At 38.2% G+C, this 22,806-nt stretch overlaps 1 protein-coding gene across 2 annotated transcripts in view; it reads left to right on the top strand.

Moving 5' to 3' along the window:
• The window catches only part of ND-24 (NADH dehydrogenase ubiquinone), a 64,272-nt gene extending 42,550 nt beyond the window's left edge, over positions 1-21,722 (top strand). For both annotated transcript variants that reach the window (XM_067146281.2, XM_067146277.2), the window contains 2 exons: positions 21,397-21,473; positions 21,550-21,722. In XM_067146281.2, coding sequence (XP_067002382.2) covers positions 21,397-21,473; positions 21,550-21,643 — 171 coding nt within the window. In that variant the 3' untranslated portion in view covers positions 21,644-21,722. The remainder of the gene's footprint in view (positions 1-21,396; positions 21,474-21,549) is intronic.
• Positions 21,723-22,806: the final 1,084 nt, after the last annotated feature.

Here is a 22,806-nt window from a genome sequence, read left to right as displayed (position 1 = left end):
ACTTATAAACAACAGTGCTAACCATCTAGCTAGTCATTTCGCGGATTTGTCTGTTCCGGGGAATTACCACCGTGATTTCCTCACTCTGAAGCGAGAGGCAGAACGACATCACCTCAGTTTTGCCACTCAGGCTTCAGAGTACTATAACGTGCCCTTTATGGAGTGGGAACTCCGCAGCGCATTAGCGCTTTGCAAGGACACATCTCCTGGACCAGACAACATCCATAACCAGATGTTGAAACACCTTAGTGATGACAGTCTTCTATATCTCCTTCGTGTGTTGAACAGAATCTGGATGGAGGGTGATTTTCCGTCTTAGTGGCAAGAGGGTATCATCATTCCTGCCCTCAAGCCTGACAAAGATCCTAAGTATGCAGGAAGTTACAGACCTATTTGTCTTACAAGCTGCCTGTGTAAGCTATGTGAGAGGATGGTAAATCGCCGACTTGTGTGGTGTCTGGAGAAACAAGGACTCTTGTCCGAGTACCAATGGGGTTTTTGAGCCGTTCGACCCACCACTGACCACTTGGTACCCCTGGAGAGATCCAGGATGCGTTTCTCCGCAAACAGCATTTGGTAGCTGTTTTCTTTGACTTTGAGAAGGCCTACGACACCACATGGCGATATGGTATCCTTTCAGTCCTGCATCAGTGGAGATTCCGAGGTAACTTGCCGGTATTTATTGCGAATGTTTTGTCCCTCCGTCTATTCTGTGTCCGAGTAGGGAGGACATAATACAGATGTTGATTCCCATAGGGAATCTGTAATATTTGTTCCGAATGAGTAAATTTATAATACCAATATAAATGGTCCGTTATTGGACATTATAAATTTTCCAGCTAACTCATTCCTGGTTGCCAGCGTTTCGCCCTCGTGTGCCAGGCTGGGCTCATCAGTTGGTACCTAGCACACCTACCAAGACGCATGGCTAGTGCATACCGTGGAGGCCACTGCGTAGGCCAATTGTAGCCACCGGCAGTGCCAATGCACTATGAGACACTGTCTCACTACTAAAAATTGATGCCTGCTTGGCCATCAGATAATACAGATGTTGATTCCCATAGGGAATCTGTAATATTTGTTCCGAATGAGTAAATTTATAATACCAATATAAATGGTCCGTTATTGGACATTATAAATTTTCCAGCTAACTCATTCCTGGTTGCCAGCGTTTCGCCCTCGTGTGCCAGGCTGGGCTCATCAGTTGGTACCTAGCACACCTACCAAGACGCATGGCTAGTGCATACCGTGGAGGCCACTGCGTAGGCCAATTGTAGCCACTGGCAGTGCCAATGCACTATGAGACACTGTCTCACTACTAAAAATTGATGCCTGCTTGGCCATCAGATAATACAGATGTTGATTCCCATAGGGAATCTGTAATATTTGTTCCGAATGAGTAAATTTATAATACCAATATAAATGGTCCGTTATTGGACATTATAAATTTTCCAGCCTCCACTAGCCATGCGTCTTGGTAGGTGTGCTAGGTACCAACTGATGAGCCCAGCCTGGCACACGAGGGCGAAACGCTGGCAACCAGGAATGAGTTAGCTGGAAAATTTATAATGTCCAATAACGGACCATTTATATTGGTATTATAAATTTACTCATTTGGAACAAATATTACAGATTCCCTATGGGAATCAACATCTGTATTATCTGATGGCCAAGCAGGCATCAATTTTTAGTAGTGAGACAGTGTCTCATAGTGCATTGGCACTGCCGGTGGCTACAATTGGCCTACGCAGTGGCCTCCACGGTATGCACTAGCCATGCGTCTTGGTAGGTGTGCTAGGTACCAACTGATGAGCCCAGCCTGGCACACGAGGGCGAAACGCTGACAACCAGGAATGAGTTAGCTGGAAAATTTATAATGTCCAATAACGGACCATTTATATTGGTATTATAGGGAGGACATATTCGCAATACCATGTTCAAGAAAACTGAGTCCCACAGGGATCGATTCTTAGCGTCACTCTGTTCGCGATTGCCATAAACGGTATTGTTGCTGCTGCTGCTGCTGCTGGTTCAGCAGTAATACCGTCCCTGTATGTGGACGATTTTGTTCTGCATTATAGCTCCTGCAGTATGGCAGTCGCAAAGCGACAATTACAGCAAGCTATTAGGAGGTTAGAGCAGTGGACCTTAGAACATGGCTTTCGTTTTTCCAGCACAAAGACCTGTGTTGTCCACTTTTGTTGCCAACGTTCTCTTCACCCTCCTCCTGAACATTATTTAGGAAATGTAGCTATTCCTGTAGTTGACACCGATTTCTTGGGCTCCTTTTCGATAACAAATTATCATGGGAGCCACATGTGCGGCAGTTAAAAGTGCAATGCACTAAGAAGCTGAATATCATGAAGTTTCTTAGCAGCGCTTCTTGGGGGGCTGACCGCACGGTGCTCCTACGATTCTATAGGGCACATATTTTATCTTGGCTAGACTACGGCAGCATATGGCTCAGCAAGACCAAGCGTTCTTGCGAAGCTTAACAGCCTCCACCACGGCGGGGTTAGGTTGGCGACAGGAGCTTTTCGTACAAGCTCCATTGCTAGCCCGCTCGCTGAGTCTGGTGTGCCGCCTTTACACCTGAGGCATCAGCAATTTCTACTTATGTTTGCTGCAAATTTGCGACAGATGCCACTTCATCCAAGCTATCCTTGCATGTTCAACAATGGCAACCGTTTGCTGTATGCAGCTTGTCCTCGTGCGACGCGGCCGGTTGGGATACGCTTGGATAGCAGTTACGAATTGTTTGACGTGCCTTCGGTTCCTTGCCTTGTCAGACAACCAAGTGGGGTACCTCCGTGGGTAGTACGACGACCTGAAATAATCCTGGATTTGCACACTGGCCCGAAAGGAAACACGGACCCTTCGATTTATCGGAGGCTCTTCCTGTCCGTTGTTGGCCGCTATCCAGGTTCAGTCGTCGTCTACACGGATGGTTCAAGGACAGAAACGAAGGTGAGCTGTGCGTTCGTTGTCGACAATGAGAGGTTTCTTTTTGCTCTCCTGGAAACCTGCAGTGTGTTCACAGCAGAGCTCTATGCTATCTGTGAAGCTCTGCGGTACGCACTGTCCAATGGGCGCCGACACTTTCTTCTGTGTACTGACTCCTTGAGCTCGCTACAGTCTATTGATACTTGTTTCCCTCGGCACCCTCTGGTGCAGCGGGTCCAGGATCTGCTGGCCGGGTGTTCGGATTCCGGCACCAGAATCACGTTTATGTAGGTCCCAAGCCACATGGGTGTAGAGGGAAATGAATTAGCAGATCAGGCTGCCAGGGAGGCAGTTACACTGCCCCCTTTGCCTTTCAAGGTTCCAGCAAGTGATATTCGCACTCAGCTGAGACATCTAGTTATGTCCCATTGGGAGAGGGAGTGGCAGGCCATTCCACTTCCCAATAAGCTGAGAGCGATAAAAGGAACAACGAAGGTATGGAAGACTTCCCTTCGGGCTTCTCGGAGGGAAGCAGTGGTATTATGTCGCCTTTGAATCGGTCACGGTATCTTGACGCACTCCCATCTACTGAAAGGAGAACCCCCTCCGGTATGTACTTGCGGCGATCATCTTACCGCTGTACGCATCCTTACAGAGTGCGTGGACCTGGTCAATCTGCATCGTAGTCTAAAACTCCCGCATACCATCTCCCTCATCCTGCGAGATGACGAGCAGTCAGCAGACCTCGTCATCCGCTTTATGAAGGATAGTGGTCTGTTTTATCGTGTGTAATGATGTCCTTTGTGCTAGTGTATTTTTGTCAATTGTGCTTTTATCCTATTAACTTCATTTTAGTTTGTGTTACATATTTTAATGTGTTATTTTAACGTCTAACGTAAATTATGTATATGTATCTGTACTAGCAGGCAATGCCTTATTTCTTTGTCTCCAGTATTTTCTCATATTTTATTAGAAAATAAGGCATTGCGAATTAGATCCACTGATTGTTTTAATCTCATACTCATTTTTCATCGCCATTTTTTTAACTCTAGTCAGTGGATACGTTTTAAAATTTTAACTTTCATATATCATGTCATCCATTTCATTCCATTGGGAGGCCAATGACCTTCGACGTTAGGCCCCTTAAAACAACAAGCATCATAATCATCATCATCATGTTCAACCCATTCCACTACAGTGACGGGTATAACTGTCAAGAGTTCGCATTCATTAGCATGCAATGATGGATACAACCTTCATTGTGTACTCAAGTTGGAAATACATCGGTCTTACCATTGATTTCTTCAAAATTACGTTCCTAGATAGTGCTAGTGTGTTTACATGCCAATGTTGTTATCCAAAGGCCATTTCGTCAGTGTGTATTTCTATATATATAAAATAAGAGTTTTGTCTATACATTGCTCAGAATTTGAAAAGAACGGTATTTCTGTATCGGTCATGTCCATAGTAACAAGGAAATGCATTTTTTTTCTTTTCCGTAATTTCTGTCTGTCTGTCTGCATGTATGTATGTATGTATGTATGTATGTATGTATGTACACACATCACGAGAAAACGGCTGAAGATAATTTAATGAAAATCGGTATGTGAAGACGGGGGATGAGCCGTTACAATCTAGGGTATAAATCATCTCACTCACGCTGAATGAAATGGTAGTTTAGGGGAAGGCCTAAAATGTAATTCTCAAATATTTATATTATTAGTGGTCCTATCGATAAACACTACATAACTAAAGTTATATAGAATTAAGTTTCCGATCATTTATGTCATACATTGTTACCGTACTGGCTCTGATAACACAGATATTCATGAATTTGAATTTTTGTTGCCAAGTCCATATCAACGCCGAGCCACGAGAAAATGGGTTAACAGAATTTAATGAAAGTCGGTATATAGAGTTAGGGAATAAGAAACTACAGACTAAGTTATAAACAATTTTATTCACCCTTATGAAATTGTAGTTTAGGGGAAGGCACCTAAAATTTAATTTTTAAATACTTATGTTATTGGTCCTATCGAAAAGTACTGCATAACAAGTTATAGAGAATACAATTTCCGACCATTTATGTTTTATTCAATTTCACCGTACCGACTATGATAAGAGTGGTATTTCAAAGTCGGCAGAAGACTAAATGTGAAGGCCTACAATACTGAAAGAGCATAACATTGATCAACAATAACATTACATTGACCATTGTTTGTGGTGATGTTCTTTGTCTCTTATGCTGCCGCTCAACTCGGATAGATGGGATTACTGCTGCATACCGAGTATAACAGCCTGACGGAATATTGGTGGGAAATAGCTGGGGAGTTAGAGAACTTTCTTCTTTAGCATGTCATTCCTGTGGTTCATACATTTTCTGATACCGCTGTGCTGGTACGTTACTCGCTGGTTCATCATAGTATTCCAGCTATTCGATCCCTACTCTGACGTGCTGGTTTGAATGAGCAGTGTGCACTGTTAAGGCAAAGGTTCACTTAGTAGTAGTAGTAGTAGTAGTAGTGGTAGTAGTAGAGACCGAGCTCGATAGCTGCAGTAGCTTAAGTGCAGCCAGTATCCAGTATTCGGGAGATAGTAGGTTCGAACCCCACTGTCGGCAGCCCTGAAAATGGTTTTCCATTTTTTCCCATTTTCACACCAGGCAAATGCTGGGGCTGTACCTTAATTAAGGCCACGGCTGCTTCCTTCCCACTCCTAGCCCTTTCCTGTCCCATCGTCGCCAGAAGACCTATCTGTGTCGGTGCGACGTAAAGCAACTAGCAAAAAAAAAGTAGTAGTAGTAGTAGTAGTAGTAGTAGTATGACCTGGTCTAGAATTACAATTTAGGCATATTCCAAATTATAGCACCACAATTCACTAAGTAACTCAAAATTAAACCCTTTAAAGAGCCGTTTCTTAAAAAGGGCTTCTTCCTCCTCACTTTTATTAAATTCTACATTCATTTTATTCAAAATTAGCAGTGAAGAGGGGGTTTCTCCTCTGGCTTGGAGGAAGAATTTGCCTCCAAGCCAGATAATTTTTCCGCCGCCAGTGTAGTGAATTGAGATTTTCCGACTCATTGGGTACTCCTAGGAAACATTAGTAAAAGGGCATAGTTTTTGCCCTGGGAATCTTCACTATTCGAACCCCCCTTCCCCCAAAAAAAGACTAAGAGTGTTCACGTATCACGGCTGTCTGCGGCCTGGTCGTTCCAGCTCTGGAACTTTGGACTGTTAGATCGGCAGCGTAGTATTGTTCGTTAAAAGTGAGAAAACGTGTGGTTTTTCATTTGATCGAGTATTTCATGTGAAATCATTGCTTTTACTCGCGCCATTCCTACTAACGTCATTATAATGACCTATGTTATTTCAGTTGGGAAAACCATTAAGACAGTCTTTTTGAGGATGTAATAAGGCAGATGGAGACAGAGTGTCTGCCATTATAGAGAAAACCCCAACCTGATTGTTAATTATGGTAGGCAAGCAGGCCTACCATTACAATGAAAATTCCCTTACGCAGTCTTCATATGAGAAAAGACGTTTGGTGATTTATCCACCGCGTTTCTAGGATAACAGAAAGATCTATGAAATTTAATACAGTCTTGCTCACAACGTGTACTCTACCTAACCTACAATTCTGCATACAATCTAGAATTCCATAGCGAAGCACGGGTACATCAGCTAGTTTCTTCTAAAGTGGGTCTTGTTCATGAAATGAATGGCTCTGAGCGAGATGTTGTGTAAACATCGTGAGGAGGAAGAGGAAAGAATTCTGCAATTTCTTCTCGATAGTGGTGATGAAGATAACTTAGAATTATCTGATAGTAGTTTTAGCGTTGATAGTGCGTCTGAGAATTGTGACTCCGCTCGTGAAAACGATAGTGAGGATGGAGATAACTCCGTACATAACCTCACCAAATCCAACAATTGGAACTGGAATTTGATCAGTAAAGTTCCAAAAGGCAATGCAGGTATGTAAAAGGGTACAAGAAATTGTACTTCTACTTGCTGGATGTGACATTGTAGAATGCTAGCTACATACATGACATGGTCAGCACAAGAAAAAAGAGAATGAGCTTCTCATCATTCCGGGTCAACATTGCAGAGCAAATTCTAGATGATGTTACCCTTCCTTATTATTCGACTAGAGGATGTTCATCTCAGATAGCATACCAGTAAGACTACAGGGAAGGCACTGGGTCATTTTCCTGAGAAGATTGCTCTTGCATCAAGTAAATCAGCCCGATCAGGGAGATGTAAAGTCTGTTTTGAGCGTGGAATTTTGAAGGAATCTTGCTTCGAGTGCAACGAATGCAAAGTTGCCCTCCAGGTTGATGGATATTTCAAGGTGTACCATATCTTAAAAGACTTCAATTTATTGTAGGAAGTTAAACTGTAACCCAAAATGTTGTCAGTTTGATGGAGTATGCTTTTGTAACCATTTTAGCATCCACAACTTAAAATGTAAAAATATAATTGTATTCCAAGGTACATTTTTCAAGGAAAATAATTGCATGGCAGTGGGTTTAAATTTCAGACTTTGGGGAAGCTATTTCATAACATCTATAGGAGCAATCAGCTCCACAGGATCCCTTAACATGTTCCCTGTGGCAGTGAATTTCGATGACTTAATTTTAAGTCGTATCGGCCCACTAGTGACCTGATGCTGCCTTTAGTTATTATTGGTTCAGGTCATTGGTGACCTGATGAATTTGACTTTGGTTAGTCCCTGCTATGAAATCCAAAATAATGATGGTGCACTTGTTATATGTGTTATTGTTGAGGAGAAATTGCAATGTATTTACCTCTGTGACAGTTTTTTTATTCAAGAAGTGCGTGACCCAGAAATAAATGTTAGTTTCTAGTTCATTGATCTGTGTTTATGGGAATATGATAGGTGTATGTTAATTATTTTTATATTATGCTTAGTAACAAAATAATATCACAAAAAACAAGGTTGTATGGAGGATCATCATTAGATACTGCAGAGAACTCGCTGTCATTGTAATCACTTTGTTTCAAATCATGTGTAATTCGTCCAGGATCCAGTGCCGTCCTAAACTTCTTCCTTTTCTGTGCCTCCAATGAGTCAGTTGTGAAGGCTCCATTCCTTAAAAAAAAAAAAAAAAAGACGTGAACATGCTTGTAAATATTATCTACAGAAGATAATAAACATATCAATAACTACCTCAATAAATAAAAGTCTGAAAACGTATATCCGCTTACCTGAGAGCAATGTAGAAAGCAATAGGTTACATGAGATGTCAGAAGGGTGGTGCTCCTCGTAATAAACAACAGTCTGCCATCTGAAGGCAGCAACATTGTAGGCTTCATTCACTGTAACCGCGCAAGCGATTTCCGCATAAAAATACGGGAAGTGATATGAATGGAAGTTGCAAAATACTTCCTTCGGGTTACCGCTGGGCCGATAGAAACTAGCAGTATGCCTCAATCCTTTACTTCAGTAGGAACACTATGTTGCCATTAGTTATCGGAAATTTGTAACTAGGAAGTAGTTACTTACTCCGCAATTTTGGGAAGTTTGCACTGACGGATAAGAGTAACATGCTTCAGGACACATGGTGACCTGAACCACAAGGAACGTGTTAATAAACAAAAATTCAAGAGACCCAGTTTCACCAAATTAAATCAAGCAACAGTACTCGCTTCAGACAAGAAGAGCAAATGAAGAGAACAGTTTTTTCAAAAACGTTTTTAAAAATGAACTACTCAGAAAAACATACAAATCACAAATGAACAAAGGTGCTGTATACTAACAAACTTTTAACATCTATTTGTGTGAGTAGGAAATTGTTTGCAATTAAGTTGGAACATAAGTAGATCCATCTTCCATTCCCACTTCACCACCCCACATATTTTAATTATTTTTATCTTTTTAAGTTAGTTTTGTTTTAAGCATAAGAAAGGGACCATTTTAAAGAGATTTTTTTTAGAAGAAAATTCTATGTAATTTCACATAAAGCAATGTAATGTAGCTGAAGTTGTCCCTAAGGAATAAAACATGTTCTACAAATGAATGAATTTCTTTAAATACATACAGTAGAAGCCTGTTATAGCGAGAATTCATAACAGCAAAAACTTTACTTGCTATAACGGCTTGACGTTATATCCGATTTTTGTATAAAAGTCGGAAAACCCTTCATGCACTTTAAAATTGGTATGAAACGCCAATCAGTTTGTTCAAAACTTGCGTTTCTGCAGATGATATCCACACAACGGCTTACTTGTTTGTTATGTTTCGTAATCCGATACTACGTGAAAGTGTATGTATAATTTCATTCTGAAAAAAATATAGTTCCGTATTTCTCCGAATCCAAGATGAACCCCACTTTTTCCTTCAAAAATATAAATAAGGCTCAAAAAGAAGTTTGTAAAATCATACAGGCCTACGCATTTTTAGACTATTTTTAGACGCCAAACATTGACTTTCGTCACGCCGTTTTTTTTTTGCAGCTGTACAATTATTCTTTATTTCCGCGGGTTTAAGGATCATTAACTTAACATTGCCATCATAATACCGAAGAGAGCTCGTTGAAAATTTTCCGGCAATACCTATTCCATGCGTCTCTACAATACAACGATCCATCAGGAAATTATTGTTGCTGTCTATAAAACTGTTACTTTTACACAGCATCAGATATAACCGGCTACCACTGTACGCACGTCTCGCTTGTCGGGTGCGGCCAAATTCAACGGCTAGCGATGTATAGGCCTAATCGCGAACGTTGAAAGTCAACGAACTAATTTATTGCGGCACAGTATGGCCAACCGCCCTTGCGTTTATCGTGCACATACCTCACAATTTCATCATCGACTTCTTTAAAGCATCCTTGTTGCGGACCACTGAGTGCATTTTTTGTACAGTACACTTTTTTTTAGCTCTTTGTCTTCACGCTAACGCCAAATATTGGCTTTAGTTAGGCCTATGCCATATTTTATTGCGGCTGCACAATTATTCTACATTTCCGAGTGTTTAATAAATATTAACTTAAAATGGGCATCATAATATAGACTAGAACTCGTTTAAAATTTGCCGGCAATACCTTTTCCACGTATCTTTACAATAAGACTATCCATCACGAAAATATTCCTGCTTTCTATAAACCTTAATTTTACTAAGCGTCAAGTACAATAGATGCATTATGACTCTGCCACTGAGTAGCCATGGCTTTTCTAAGAATTCGAAGGGTCGCATGTCTTGATGCCATTCTGCAGATTTGAGAAACACACAGGCACTGTACACTGTACAACCGGTAGCGATGTGTTGTAAAGAGGCGGTCGTTTGTCAATGAGTTCTGTGCGCATGTGAAAAGAAGCAGCGTGGTTACCACGGTAGTTGCCAGTAGTATCCATTAACTTACTGTTAGGCCGCGAATGCAACAACCCTTGAGTTTTCGCATGAGATTCTGAGGGAAAAAAGTCTTGGATTCGGAGAAATACAGTATCACTCCAGAGATTTCTGTGGCAAACACCTCAGCTTTCTTCTTCAAACAGCGTCACCTAACCTAACCGTATATGTAGCCTATCATGAAAACATATTTGAAACGCATGTAGAGAAATAACCTCCTCGTGAATAATTTACATGCAAATAGCCGTAACTAGACGCGAGAAGATATGAAATACCCTCTGAAATCAGTGATGTACTCTGCTATGTCTTGAGGTGTATGACATTCTTACGTAATTTCCGTATATAACACTAAAATTAAGATTTTGTTTATTCACTCTTTATTTTTACGAGTTAACAACTGCTATCGACCACGTTATTTACTCATTTATTACGAAAACATGTTATACTCTTTCATTTTGAATTTAGAGAACAGCAGTCGATGGATATTACTAATCAACTCCAACATCGCCTTTGAATGTCAACGAGAGATCTCGCAAATACACAAATGAGAAAATTATACCGTACCGAAGATGATCGATCGCATTTTGTTGCAAACGCTTCAGTTTTCTTATTCAAACAGCGTCATGTATCCTAACTCAACCATACTAGATGTATTATGAAAATACTTCAAGCGCCGGTAGAGGAATTATACCTTTCTCACTATAAATTTTCATAATAGGCTTTCCGTAATTTAACCAGACACGACAAAATACAAACTAACCTATGAAATTAAGCACTCTGCCATATTCACAATTAAGTATTTATTTATTTTCCACCTAGTCGATACCTTAAGCAATCATTGTATCGACTAGGTGGAAAATAAATAAATACTTAATTGTGAATCTATTGAAGTGCGATAGGACCATGAAGCTGATTTTATGTAACTCTGCCATATCTCGAGGTGTATCCCATTCTTACTTAATTGCAGTATTTAGCCTCAAAATTAAGTGGTCGTTTAGTCAGCCTTAGTTTTTAACGAGTTAACAACCATTATCGGACACGTTATTTACGCATTTATTACGAAAATATGTTCTCTTTCATTTCGAATTTTCTTTACGGAACAGCTGTCTACGGATATTACTAATCGACTCCGACATCACTTTCGAATGTCGACGAGAGAAATCGCTAGTGCACATAGCGAGGAAACGATGCTGAAGGTAATCGATCACATGCAATATCATCGCTGGGGTGCATAAATATCGGTAACGGAAAAAATCGTGCGTGCTTAATCGCTCGTAATAACGGATGCGCCAGTGATAGCGTTCTCGCTGTAACCGAGGGACAATACACAGTTTAATATAGGAATTTTGAAGGGACAGAAAAAAGTCGTCACTATAATGGAGTTCTCGTTATATGCCGTACTTGCTATAGCGGGCTTCTACTGTAGTATCATAATCTATAAGTTTCATTTCCGTATTGATTATATTCACAAATATGAAGTTTTGAAGCTTCCACCTAATCAATACATATATTTATATATTATTGTTCTACAGTTCCGGTTTCGACCTTGTGAAGGTCATCTTCAGCTGACAGTCATAACATACAATTAAAATATCACAATAAGAATGTCACATGGTATGGGTGAAAACATAGTCATTACAATTGTTCTAGTTTAAATTATCGTCTACAATAACTGATATAATAATTAAAAACTTAACATTACTATATGTACATGAATGATGTATGTTAAAATACGTTTTCTTAAATTATAAAGGTGTCACATAGTATGGATAAAAACGTTATCAATTTGCAAATGTTTTTCGTCTTATCTTCATCTACGTTAATCGGTATGAGGGTTTAAACTTTGCAGTACTACTATGTGCACAGGTGATATATGTTGAATATACAATATTCTTGAATTGTGAAGTGTCCACTGTTCCACATTAAAACTTATGGCTAGATGAATAAAACATTTTGAAGTACAGATTAATTCTTGCGGCGTGTTGTATATGCGACTATGTTATACGATCAGCTGTGTTCGTCTACTGGTGGTATAATGGTATGAATTTCTTGAAGTAATATGAACACTTATGTTGAAATCAGGTAGTTGTCCGGTGTTTAGTACGGGACTTCGTCGATATATACACAAAGCTTATAGTCTATGCAAAGACTGAATTGACCATAAAATACGGATTATAAATGTAGATAAGTTGTTGTTTTAGCGACGTGCTTCCTTTAGTTTTATGTTACTGTACTTGATTTTGTCAAATGTCAGTATGTATTATAATACTTTATTTCAACATATTTTTGTGTTTTTAGTTAGCGTGAAAGCTTCTTTCTTCACTTTGTGTTGTAGGACGTGTTTTGTATCTGTAAATAGAAATAAAGTGTAAGAAATGTTGTGTCTGCCAAGTTTGTTTTGAAGTTGGAATGGGTGTGCGTGTACTTACTGTAGATGTTGACACTTGATGTGTGCTATTCGGCAGCACGTCGAGCACTGTTCCGTGTTTGTCTGAAGTAATAATAATAATAATAATAATAATAATGTTATTTGCTTTACGTCCCACTAACTACTGTTACGGTCTTCGGAGACGCCGAGGTGCCGGAATTTAGTCCCGCAGGAGTTCTTTTACGTGCCAGTAAATCTACCGACACGAGGCTGTCGTATTTGAGCACCTTCAAATACCACCGGACTGAGCCAGGATCGAACCTGCCAAGTTGGGGTTAGAAGGCCAGCGCCTTAACCGTCTGAGCCACTCAGCCCGGCATTTGTCTGAAGTTGCTGCTTGTGGCTGTGGAGGGGAAGTTCGGAGGGGTAGGAGGAGCGGCTGTTGAGGAAGTAGGACAGGAGCAGGGGGTGTATTCTTGCGGTTCTTTTGTGTGTATCGGGTCTTGCTTTTTGATTCTTTTTAAGTAATTGTTTTTTAGAAAAGGGATGACCGCATTGAAAATGTTCACTTTGTCCGTAATTTCATTTAAATTGAAATTTGGATTGGCGTATTGATCTAAATCGATATAGAATTCTTCCATTATATTGAGTAAGGGGCTCTTGGGGTTAGTGCTTAGAATTTGTATATCGTTTTCAATGTTTGTAAATTTATGTGTGAAGTCTTCAATATGTTGGCCTATGGCTGAGAAATGACTGTGTTTTATTGCGTTAATATGTTCATTGTAACGTAACTGAAAGTTCCTTCCAGTACGTCCGATATAACTGGCTTCACAGTTGTTGCACTTTATACAATATACTCCTGAGTGACTGTATTTATTATTATTGCTGATGGATTTGGAGTTGTGTAAGATATTGGCGTTGTTATATGTAGTTCTGTAGCCTATTTTTAGATTTTGTTTCTTGATGTTCGTTATAGAATATATGTGGGTGTTGTTGAAAGTGAATAGTACGTAGTCTTTCTTAGTTTTGTCAGTTCTGATTAGTTTTGATTTGGGTTGATTTTTTACTATGTATATAATTTTGTTGATAGTTTATTTTTTGTGTCCATTTTGTCTGGCTATTTCGTGAATCAGGTTAAGTTCTTTGTTTAGTTCTTCTTGTGTTATTGGTATATTAAAAGCTCTACTGTATAGCTATGGTATACTATGGTATACTATGGTATGCTGCTTTCTTGTGTGCGTTAGGGTGGATGGAGTCTATTTTTATTGTGTTTGACGTATGTGTGGGCTTTCTGTATATTTTATATGATAAATGACTTTTGTGCCTGGTTATAGATATGTCTAGGTAATTTATAGTATGGTTGTTTTCTGTTTCCATGGTGAATTTTATGTGCGAATCTATTTCATTTAATTGTTCTAATATTTTGGTTTCATTAGTATATCTGTTGTCTATTATGACAAAGGTATCATCTACAAATCTACACCAGAAAAAGATATTGTCTATTTTGTTGATTTCTTTGTGTTCTAAGTAATCTATGTAGATTTCGGCTAGTATGCCTGATGTTGGGGATCCCATTGGTAAGCCTTGTTGTTGATATATGGTGTCATGAAATTTGAAATTATTATTATTGATAGCGAACTGGAGTAATTTTATAAACTCTTCTATTTCAAGGATACTGAGTTTGCTGTGGTTTTTAAGATTAGATTCTATTATTTTTATGGTTTTTTGTGTGGGTATGTTTGGGTACATGTTTATTATATCGTATGATGCTAATCTGTGGTGGTGTTCGATTTTTATTTCTTTTATGATATTACAGAAATCTATTGAATTTCGTACTGTTCTTTTGGCTAAAAGTACATAGTGTCTTTTAAGGAATGTTTGGATGAATTGTGACAGTTTGTAAGTTGGACTCGGTCTGTAGTTTATTATAGGTCTCTTTGGGACGTTGTCTTTGTGAATTTTCGGGTAGGCTTTAGCGATTGAAATAATAACATTAAGTTATTTATTAGACCACCTAATCAATACAAAATCGTCTTGGATGATTTACATAAATTTGTTAGCTAATCATCCAAGACGATTTTGTATTGATTAGGTGGTCTAATAAATAACTTAATGTTATTATTTCAATCAAATATCATCAATACGGACCAAAAATGATATTTATTACATGTAATAGGTTTTAGCGGTCGGTAATCTGGGGTTCATTGCGATGAGTTTTTCAGTTTCTTGTTCATTTAGAAGAAAATGAGTATTTTTTAGTAATGTTGTAAAGATTTCTTTGGACACTGTTTGTTGGGTCTTTGTTTTTGATTTGAAAGGTGTTTTCTAGAAAGCAAAGTTTGGTTTCGGCTATGTATTCGTTTTTGTCCATGATGACAGTAGTGTTGCCTTTATCTGCTTTAGTTATTAGTAAATTGTTCTGTTTAATTTTATTTTTGAGTTTTTTCATTTGTATGTTGTTCATAGTACCTTTGTTGCTATTATCATTACTGTTTCTGTTGATGTACTGTGGTAATCTTTTCCCAATTTTGTGTCTAACTTCATCATGTTGTTCATAAGAAATTTTATTTTTTCCAACAGGTGGAAGTTTACTTTTATTGATTTAATTTAAATAAGATTTGATATGGGAAATAAAACTCATTTCTTCCAAACGCAGCAGTAATCCCATCTATGGGAGATGAGTGGCAGCAGAAGAGACCAATCACATTGCAACAGTGGTCAGTGTAATGTTATTGTTGATCAGTTTTATGTGCTTTCAATATTGTAGGCCTTCATATTTAGTTTTCTTCCAACTCTTTGTGATATTAGGCATCTAATGTAAAGGGAGGCTTTCCTTCTTTCATGACTCCCTCTTGTCTTATTCTTCAAGCGATTATTCCTTTACGATTTTTTTCTCATTTTTTATATTCACAATTTTCCTTGATGATATGCATCGATGACCACACAGTTTTACAAAAACCATCGCCAGTTAACATGATTAAACAATATTTCCATGTTAGCAGTGCTTGGCGTTGATACGGACTAAGCAACAAAAGTCTAAATTCATTCATTCTATTATAGTCAGGTACAGTAAGACTTAAGTGATTGGAAATTGTATTCTCTCTAACTTTTGGTATGTACTATTTTTCAATAAGACCAATAACATAATGTTTAAAAATTAAATTTTTAGGTGCCTTCCCCTCAACTACCATTTCATCCAGCATGAATAAAATTATTTATAGTCTAGACTGTAGTACCTTATTTGTAGATTTTACATAATTGATTTTCATTAAATTCTGTTCCCCCATTTTCTCATGGTTTGGCAGTGATTTGGACTTGGCAACAAAAATTGAAATTCATGAATACAGTATCTCTTTTATTATAGCCAGTACGGTAAAAATGTATAAGACATAAATGATCAGAAATTAAATTCTCTATAACTTTGGTTATGTAGTATTTATCAATGGGACCACTATAGCTCTTTTCCACACTGACGACAGCTGGCCTACATGCTGTCAAGGAAAGTGGCGAACGGGAGGATGACCAATCCAGCACGACGTAAGAGGCCAGTAAGGCAACGGGACAGAAAGTGCTACTACAACGTTGCTGGGATTGCACGCACACATTTAAGTTTGGTAGAAATCTTCATAACTATGAAATAGACGTTCATGTGTTCTAATTTGAGTATGGCCTGTGTATGAGTTTCATTCTATCTTGGATGTAGTATAGTACCTACGCGACAAACAATCCGCCTACCTTTCCCTACAAAAACTATTAATCCTCCTGTGCCGTTTTTAACTTGCCATATTCTCATTGGAGTGTAATTCTGATAAATGTAGGTCTCATCTAAATAAAAAATGTGGGGTAATGGGTCGTTATTCCTCCGAAGATGCAGCTGGCTTGTACCTGCCTGTTAGACACTTCTATTGCAGTGACATCAGGATGTGGCAAGATTTTCATCCAACAAACTGACCACTTGCCTGTTCACCTTCTGACAAAACAAGGAAGTCCGTACTACTCGCTGATACTTGGAAAGACATAAAAGAACTGAGAAGTTACAGACTGTGAGACAGAACCACGCAAACACCACTTCGGTATCTTTGTGTCCAATTTCTATACTTCTCTTGTTCTGCTTGTTATCACCATTGTATTGAATTTCTGCACACTTTCCCTCATTCTCCATCAAGTATTCTTTTATCCCTCCCTTATCTTTCCCCAGATCACAACATAATCATCATCCCAGTTCCCACTCACCCTTATTCATAAATGCCGTGTTCTTCATGACAACAACCAGTGTCCTTCCCCTAGCTGCAATGTCAATCTTGACTAAAGTGGCGTGCAGTGAACACATTCGTTACCCCAGCTGCAAAATTTTTTTTAAAAAAGCAATCGCAGCCCCACCATTCACTCAAAAGCCAGTATTACTATTTTTATAAACTCACTCGATAACTAAGTGGAAATATAACAAGCAAACAGATCAGAAAATAAGACAATTTAGGTATTGAAGAACTTATGAAATTATAATTCACTTGAATAAGAATGTTTTCAAATAAATACTCGCAAATATTTCCAAATTGGTATTCACGGCAGTGATGACACCATCATAACTTAAACTACAGCAAATATTAAACAGTTTACTTACAATTTCACCCGGTATCGGTTCGTAATAGTACAGTCATGGTTTTCACAGAAATATACTGGGGCTACTGTAACTTTTTGTTTAAAAGAAGCCTAACGTAAACTGATTGAGCAAAATATAGCAGGTATTTTACCATCACCGGAGTTTCAGAGTTTCATTCACATACTGAGTGTAGGTACAGCAACTACAAACAGGAGAAAATATTCCTCACATCTGCGCTCTTACTGCGTCCAACAACAGCGTAACAAAATTGTCTGACCGCTCAATTTATCTCAGGGTAAATTTCTTGTATCGCTCCATTTAATGTGAGTTCCGAAGAGAGGTGCAACCCCATATAAATTGCTATTCAGTGTACTGGATGAACGTCTCCTTCCCCTCGCACCTAACTCAACGCTTAAAATGTCATAAATCGCAATATCTCTACTTAACATTATACTATTCTACCGTATCAAACTATAAATGAATATGTCACACAAATTCAATCTTAACCAATTAGTTTATTATCATGATATTACGCATAGAAAAGAGACAAATTAAATAAGTCTTTGTTCCTTATCTTTGAAGTAAAATAAAGATCATCCATTGATTTTATATACAACTGCACTCATTAATAACGTTCATTTTCAGTCCTGATATGAGCTAACTTTATATTCTCGATCATTACTTGATGTCTGAAATCATCCTTTAAATCATAACATGCTAAAAAAAATTAAGTTAATAATCAATAAAATCATTGCTGAAAATAACACACATTTTTCTGTCTTTGAGTTTTAAACTTTGAATCAGATCCACTAAACTGTTTGTCATTGCTGTTTCTCTTAATTACCATTGAATGACTTGCTAAGCTTACCATCACCTACTGCCATACAAAATCTTGGCACCTACTATCCTAACTGCACTATGTGTAATAATTTGAATATCAACATGAAACCTTCTGAAATCCACTTCTCAAACTCATTTCTAACTATTCTAGTTCTTAATCAATTATTGCTTCGATTTAATATTCCAAATTTAACTCTCAATGAAATGTCATTTGCCTTGAAAATTAAGTTACTCCTTTCAAATCAATAGGATAGCTCCATTATAATCTCAGATGTCAATATTATTCATCACAGCAATGTATATATCATTTAGTATCTTGTGCGCTATCTCTATAGAATATTTAATATGGGTATTTACTAATAACGCAACCACATTTTAATTATAGCAAGAATTATTTACCTTGACTTATGCGTTTGGGTTAGCTATGCCTACCTTATGTTACTATATTCCCTCGATGTGAATTCTTTCTATGCATATGCTTCATGTATACGATCCAGAAATTAAATATACGTATTCTGCGTCCATCATTTTATAACATCTGCACCTAATTCCATATCAACTCTCTTCAACGCTTTCTTATTTCTTCATTACAACCAACATATCATTCAATTCATTCACGATAACCTTAACATAACCATTTTCTAAAATCTCATAACCTCTTATATACAATATTTCCCACGACGCATTATACTTCATTGAATCTATATTCGCTTTACTAGATCACACTTCATCCCTCAGAATAACATTTAACCATCTAGTATACTGAGATACTTCTTCACGTTCTACATCGACAAGGAATAATTCGTATTAGTTGCATATCCCTTCTATATCATACCGTTACGATGACCAACAAACATGTTTGGTTTCCTAACCCAATTAAGATATCCACAACTCGCATATACTTTCAGTTTGCTGTGTTAATCTGTACTCATTCCTGCTATTAATCATGAATTCTCCATAGCTAATCATATTACACTCAATATATACGGTCACTTCTTCCAATCGAGATATATCGATTCTCATATAACTTAACCTTGAAGGCTAGATTCTGAAATTGCACTTCACTGAATCACATGACAACTTAAATACACTACTAAAAACAATAATTTCATGATATACTTAGTAAATTTAGTAAATTTGGCTTGTCATTCTCTAGTTTACGACGATTCTGTAGCCCTCTGAGCTACAGCTGCTGTCCTCGGCCGGCTGGAACCCATGGATCAATTGGTCTCCACTTCTACATCAGGTTGGTTGGTCGGCCAGTGACACACTCATCTCCAGATCGGTCCAGTGCAGATTTAGCAGCACATATTCATATTCTTCTTTCTTGCGCTAGGCTCAGCAGAATAAAGTTTTGATATGTGCAGGTTCATATCAACTCCTCCAGTAGTTTAAAATATTCTATCAATGTTCTTCTTATTTGTTTGTTAATTAATCTGACTATCTTCAAATATATAATACTGGGATTAGTATAGTTCCAGTATCAATTCTGCCTTAATTTTTATGTGATTTCAAATAATAATTTAGTTTTCTGACGTCTTCGTGTCTTAATTCTTCTTGAAATAATTCTCGTCCTCTATTTATTTGACGATCTTTAATTCCAATAGCATTCAACGTTACGGTCCTTGTCTGACCACTTGCCTCTCTTATTTAATCTTAAATCTTATTTTCAGTTGTACTACTGTTCTTTCATGTTGAATATATAATATTCTGCTATATCTTATTCTCTTAACAGTTATTTTCAGTATCTTCTAACGGAATCTGGCTAATTTCTCTACGATTCTATGCAGCTGACGTCTTCGTCTACCATTCAATTTCACAGCAATTTAGATGTGTAATAATATATTTAATTTTATCTTGTTTCTTTTAAACAGTCCACTAGCATTTCAATGTTCTTTTCTTCCACAACCTTCGTGATTATGCTGTCTTTCTTTGATTTCAGCCCCCTGTAAATTTCCGAATCATAGTTCGTTTTACATAATTCTGTCTTGCTTGGGTTATACATCTACTTTGACGCCATTTTATAACGTGCCAGAAAATGCAATGGGCACACATCGTATACCACTGGTTTCGTGCCGGCAAAAAAAGAACTGCGGTAGAGCGAACGGCTGTACTTGTGTTGACTAAGCTGTTTCTTTGTCAAGTTAAAAAAAGTTTTAAGGAATAATAAGAAAATGTAAATACAAAATTCTTTGCTCCAGCACCACTTGAGTAGCTGGGGTTCAGTGCACGCTAATGCTTGATTACTTCCATCCACCAGGTTCTAGGTCTTCTAACCTGGCATTTTCCATCTAGGAAAACTTGAAAGGGTCCACCTTTTCAATACAAAAATGTTATAGATTTATTTATAACATGTATTTGCACTTGGAACTAGTTTCGACGCTGTTTGGCGTCATCAGCCAAAATATGGGAAATAGGCCAGCATGTAGGCATTTATATTACACAAGGCGTTACATTAAACAATACACATCTTACAAGGAGATAAAAACAGGGGCGAATATAGAAACAAATGAATCGTTGAGAAAGCAAAAGTTATGCATATTAAAAATAACCTTAACCACACAACTTGCAGTGCGAAAATATTCTTCTTGAATGATTCCTGAATATAAAACACACGCGCACACATTTCTGAAGAGCCAGCAGGCAGGACAAAGTAAAGAACTCTTAAGGTTTCACTTTACTTTGTCCTGCCTGCTGGCTCTTCAGAAATGTGTGCGCGTGTGTTTTATATTCAGGAATCATTCAAGAAGAATATTTTCGCACTGCAAGTTGTGTGGTTAAGGTTATTTTTAATATGCATAACTTTTGCTTTCTCAACGATTCATTTGTTTCTATATTCGTCCCTGTTTTTATCTCCTTGTAAGATGTGTATTGTTTAATGTAACGCCTTGTGTAATATAAATACCTACATGCTGGCCTATTTCCCACATTTTGGCTGATGATGACGCCAAACAGCGTCGAAACTAGTTCCAAGTGCAAATACATGTTATAAATAAATCTATAACATTTTTGTATTGAAAAGGTGGACCCTTTCAAGTTTTCCTATCTTCCATTCTCAGTTCAATACGGAAAAAAATGAAATTCTTAGGTTTAAATTTTCCATCTACTTCTCTTTCTGAGTGAACTCAGGCTATTCTCGTATTTCAGTACAAATCACGGCGCAAGTAATATTGTGTTCATTCTAGTACCTCCATATGCTGCTTTTGTTGAAAGAAGTAGGTTTTAAGCTGTTAGTTTTCAAAATCTGACTGCTGTGTGTGTGTTTTCTGTTTTCTAGGAGGATCTTACTGTGAAGGACACCGAAGAGATTCTTGACGAGTTGAAGGAAGGCAAAGTCCCCAAACCAGGTCCCAGGTGAGCGAGTGCAAACTGTGATTATGGGTTATGAAGGTTGTTTGAAGACCAGAACATCAAGTTCTGTTTGTTACAGGAGTGGGCGATACGCTGCCGAACCAGCTGGCAAGCTCACTTCGCTGACAGAGGAGCCTCCCGGCCCAGGAGTTGGAGTCCGCTCTGATCTATGAACATATTACCACATCGTGTAAAATATTTACAATCTAAGTTAATAAAATGTAATAGCTATTAAAGTGATTCATTTTCCTAGTTGTAATATTCTTTCTTTTATGTACGAGGGGCGTTCAATATATAATGCAACACATTTTATCTCGGACAATTTTGGTTTTAAAAAATTGAAATTATGTTTGGGACATCTTTGAATATTCCTGCTTCGTCTTGTGTAGTTTTATTAATTTCCGATAGGTGGCAGCACTATAACTAGCCTTCAAAATGGTGTCTGTAGCGGAGATGCGTACCAAACAGAGCATTTATTAAGGCGGAAAAGCAGGGCATCACAGATATTCATAGGCGCTTGCTGAATGTCTACAGAGACCTGACAGTGGACAAGAGCACAGTGAGTCGTTGGGCGAAGCATGTTTCATCATCACAAGAAAGTCAAGCAAACCTGTTCGACCTGGACTGTTCTTCCTCATCCACCCTACAGCCCAGATCTTGCGCCTTCTGACTTTCATCTTTTTGGCTCAATGAAGGATGCACTCTGTGGGAAGCATTACGTGGATGATGGGGAAGTTATCGATGCAGAACGACGTTAGCTCCGACATCAACCAGTCGAGTGATACCATACACGCATACAGGCCCTCACATTACAGTGGCGTAAGGCCATAGCATTGAACAGAGACTATGTTGAAAAATAGGGTATTGTAGCAAAAAGATTGGGGAATAACATGGTCTATTTGAATCCGCAGTAAAACCTGTCTGCTTGTAGAAAAAAAAAGTGTTGCATTCTATATTGAACTCCTTTCGTATATTATGTACCTGTAATGAGTCGGCTGTAACTCAATCCAAGTATATATAACTTCTTCCTACATAAGGTAAGCAGATCAGCTCTGTTTATGGATGTGTTTGCGATGATTAAACAGACCATTCTTGGCATAAAACATTACGCCTACACAAAAACACTGAATGGATGCAGGAGGCCAGGGTTGTAACTGACAGAGCTTTCTTGCTTGTCGCTTGGCCTCTTGATGTTTGTGGCGTTCCATTTCGAACAAGTTCACAGTGGTGGATGTAGTGTTCCGCCACAGTAAACGGTCCAGAGTACATTCTTCCCATGTCTGTATATTTATACCAGTTGTCTTCATGATGTGTTTCAGCTGGTCCTTAAAACGTT

The sequence above is a fragment of the Anabrus simplex genome, chromosome 1, assembly GCF_040414725.1.
Source record: "Anabrus simplex isolate iqAnaSimp1 chromosome 1, ASM4041472v1, whole genome shotgun sequence".
In the NCBI taxonomy this organism is placed as follows: Eukaryota; Metazoa; Arthropoda; class Insecta; order Orthoptera; family Tettigoniidae; genus Anabrus; species Anabrus simplex.
Note: the sequence above shows the minus strand (reverse complement) of the source record. Positions and strands in the feature narration are given on the sequence as shown.